The 3,907-nt window shown below is 42.2% G+C and overlaps 1 protein-coding gene across 1 annotated transcript; it reads left to right on the top strand.

The window, feature by feature from the left end:
* Window positions 1-682: 682 nt before the first annotated feature.
* On the top strand, window positions 683-3,065 carry LOC103768717 (histamine H3 receptor-like; the record flags this gene model as incomplete). Its single annotated transcript, XM_008935873.1, has 2 exons — window positions 683-929; window positions 2,899-3,065. Coding segments are annotated over exons 1-2 (414 nt in total), but the record flags the coding sequence as incomplete, so codon positions are not given.
* Window positions 3,066-3,907: the final 842 nt, after the last annotated feature.

Raw genomic sequence — 3,907 nt, 5'->3', positions numbered from 1 at the left:
CAACCTCTCTGGGCAAAGTGTTCCAGATGCAGAGAGGATATGACTTCTCAACTCCTGCAAAGGACTTAGGGTTTATTATCTTATTTATTTTAAAGGACTAAGGGCTTGGGACTTTGTGGAGTGGAAGCTTAAAGATACCTCTGCTCTTAACTGTAAAATGAGTGGCAGAGCAGCAGCAAGTGCAACAGTGCCTACGTTTTATTCTAAGGGAAATAGAATTGTAGTAATTTAAATCCTGCTGACCACTGGGGAAGTGAAAATGAGTTCTGTTTTTAGCTTTAGCAGAATTCAGTGTGTAAAAATGCTTACACAATACTAATATGCAAACTGCTTCACTGTGAAAAGAGTTTGGTTTCAGGCTGACTTTTCTGATCTCAGTAGATAAGGATCAGCTGTCAGGAGAGAAAGAGAGATTTTCTTTTTGAAGTGTGCACTTTGTGCTGCTTAGGAGGTGTCTCTTTTATAGCTTTTTTTTTTCCCAAGCCAATAAGTGCATTCAGATGAAGGAACATCAGAGACTCCATCTCTTGAAGACTTGTGTTCCATCCTCTTGATCTCGTGGAATTTTTTGGATGTATCTCTATTCAGCCCAGCTTCTTAACAGACTTCCCTCAACCTTTTGGCTAACTCTGCCAGATGTGACTCTTTTTTTTCCCAGGCTGCCCTCCCCTGGAGACTCAAGATGCACAACAGCACCCCCGAAATCCCCCCTGCGGCTGGAGCCTCCAACGGGACCTGGTCCACACAGCCCCCGAGCTCTGAGTTCTCCCTGGGTGTGTTGGTGCTGCTGGCTGTCCTCATGGTGCTGCTGGCTCTGGTGACCATCCTTGGCAATGCCCTGGTGATCCTTGCCTTCATCCTGGACAGAAACCTCAGGCACAGGAGTAACTATTACTTTCTCAATCTTGCCATTTCGGACTTTGCCGTGGGTAAGTCCCCACCTGGAGGCACGGGCTGCTTTTGTCCTGGGAATCTTAGGAGGAATAATGGGGCTGATTTTCTGGGGTTGTTTCTTCTAAGAGAACTATTTCCTAGCTGCGTGTGTAGGGGGAGGAATGGTGAAAGCTGCATGAAGTGTTTCAGCCTATTAAATCTCAAAATAAGAATGAAAATTGCGTTCTCTTTCATATAAATCATTTCAACGTTGCTTTGTTACTATTCTGTGTGAATATCAGTTGAAGAAAAGAGGTTGTTTGCCACACTTTATGATTTACTTTTGCTCCTCCTGTAAGATTATTTTTTTATCACATCCTTCAGAACATTTGAGAACGTTTTTGATGTCTCAATGCTTGATGGTTGGAATTGATGATCTCGGAGGTCTCTTCCAACCTAAAGGATTCTGTGATTCTATTCTCACCCCATGGGGCAGAACCCAGATGGTGCATGTGCTGGAGCCTCTGCTTTCCTGCTCCAGGCAGACAGTTTTTTCTAGCACTGCCATTTCACACTGCTCAGGTCTTCTGCAAACGCCTGTTTCTTCTCCTATCTTATTTTTTAGTCAAGAGATTTAAATATCTACCTTCTACATCAGTTCTTGTTTGTGGCTGGTGCCTCATGGTGTCTTAAAACAGCTAAGAGGAAATGAGTGCTATCAATGCTATGTTGGCCTATAGACCATGGAAATCTAAGACTTTGTCTCTGGGGTCAGCCAGAAAATGCTTTTTTTTGTCTGAAGCTGCTATGTTGGGGTGTTTTTTAAATTTCTTAGAAGTCTGGGATCTTTCCAGGCATGTGACTCATGTCTTTTGCATCCACTGCTTAGTAAAAGTGAGAATAGTTTCAAATATAAATGCTTAAAGCTTGGTTCCTGCATCTGTATTTATAGCTAAAAGCCATCACTACTCTCTGACACGGTGCCAGACATTGATCCTGTTAATGTTGATGCTGTCATCAGCCACTATAAAAAAAAAAATCAGTGTTTTGTATTAAATTGATGCTGCTTCTCTTTAAGTTTCATGTTAAACAAGCCATGGGTACTGAAAGTGCTGTGTGCATTTCCCTGCTGATATCAATCTGTCAGCTCAGAGGTTTAGTGTCTGTGAGCCACATATCATTCAGGATCTCCTGAGATCTTCATGGACTTGTTAAGAAAATAATAATCTGAGGTGTTTAAAATGGATCCTGAAGCTGCTTTGTAGCCTTCTATTTATCTCTGGTAGATCAGCATCTTCAGGAGTGGAGAATCAGGAATGATGGAGGAATCAGATGTTGCACCAGGTTTTTGAATGACTCTTAGTGGTAAAATGAAGAAGTTGCTGGCTTAAAAATAGGACACAAACACAATTTTCCTATAACAATACTTCAGTAGAAGGCCTTTTGGGCTACAAATAAATGTAATAAACCAAAAAAAAAAAAAGGTTCTGAGTTAATCTTAGCTAGAGAACCAGCATGAGATTAAAACAGCCCTTAAAAATGGATAAGGGTTTGATACCTCTGCTGTGTCTGCTCTATCTCTGCTAGAAGGGATTTCCAACCACAAACTGCCCAATAAATTGTCTCTAGCTTGCAAATGCTAATGAATTTTAGAGTAATAATTTACACTGGCAACATCTGTAGAGGGGTTTAGGGGAAAACTCTGGCACAGATGAAACTCCAGTGGATGTAAAGCCATGAGATGACAAGTGAGAGTGGCACCAGAGTGCTGCAGCACTGGTCATGTACCTTCAGAAGCTCTGAGCTGGTCAGAGTGCAGTGTTCTTCTTTGATCTGCCTTGAGCTCCTTCCCAGCAATCAGCCCACCTAAATACACAGAAAGTTATCCTCAGAGAATGTAAGATTTGGATGTCTAAATTGCACCTTCCCATTGCTAGGTTTGGTTTGTTTCTTTTTAGTGTCTCTACCTGCAGGAGTGTTTGGAGTAGGTGTGAACTGAGTGGGGTCTCTGGTTGCTTTCCACAGGTGCATTCTGCATGCCTCTCTACATCCCTTATGCCCTGACAGGGACGTGGCACTTGGGCAGAGATGTCTGCAAGCTCTGGCTGGTTGTGGACTACCTCGTGTGCACAGCTTCAGTATTTAACATTGTCCTTATCAGCTACGACCGTTTCCTCTCAGTCACCAGAGCTGTAAGTACCCACTTCATACCCTCTCTGATTTGGGCTTGGATATAATATTGAGCATGGGAGGAAAAGGCAGTGGGGCTAGGGTGGTGAGGTGAAGGACACCAAGGAGAATGTCTAGGCATTAAACATGGCCCTGATGCTCCAAATCTTCTCCAGCATCAAGAGTAAATAGGGTAGAGGATGGAGCAAAGGACAGACTGCAGTGACTGCCTGTGGGCATGTGGTAAGAAACCCCAAACTTCAGACACACTGGGTCTCTGCTCTCTGTGGAGCATCCTACCCACTGTTTGTGTGCTTTATGCCTTGGGTCATGCTAAGGATGGGGACCAGCATTTGTCATCAGTCACTCTGTTAGCTCAAGTGGCAAGGAAATGTCAGGGAGAGCTAAAAGTGCCAGCTCTGCAGTGATGCTTGAGAATATCAGTAGGATATAATAGGGTAGAATTTTATTTTTTGTAATGCTAAAAGTGCCAGCTCTGCAGTGATGCTTGAGAATATCAGTAGGATATAATAGGGTAGAATTTTATTTTTGGTAATTATCATTAATTTAACTTATTATAATTGGCTTTTTATGATATTTTATTATTTTATATTAAGGAAAAAGTGGGAAATCAAACCCCAATATATTTTGCACATAAGAAACGTTTCTCTGGAAAGCCAAAGTCTCAGCATTTACCAAGTGCCAGATTCAGATGACCTGTGCAAATGTACCTATGGGTACATTTAATGTTTTTAACAACATTAACACACACTTGTTAATTTTTTGATTGGGTATCTAAGCTCCTAGAGTTACACATTCACCCTGTGAAAGGGATGGAGCAGCAGGTGAGCTACAATGTACCTGC

The sequence above is a fragment of the Merops nubicus genome, unplaced genomic scaffold, assembly GCF_000691845.1.
Source record: "Merops nubicus isolate BGI_N331 unplaced genomic scaffold, ASM69184v1 scaffold30712, whole genome shotgun sequence".
Lineage (NCBI taxonomy): Eukaryota > Metazoa > Chordata > Aves > Coraciiformes > Meropidae > Merops > Merops nubicus.
This window is presented reverse-complemented; position numbering and strand designations above follow the sequence as displayed.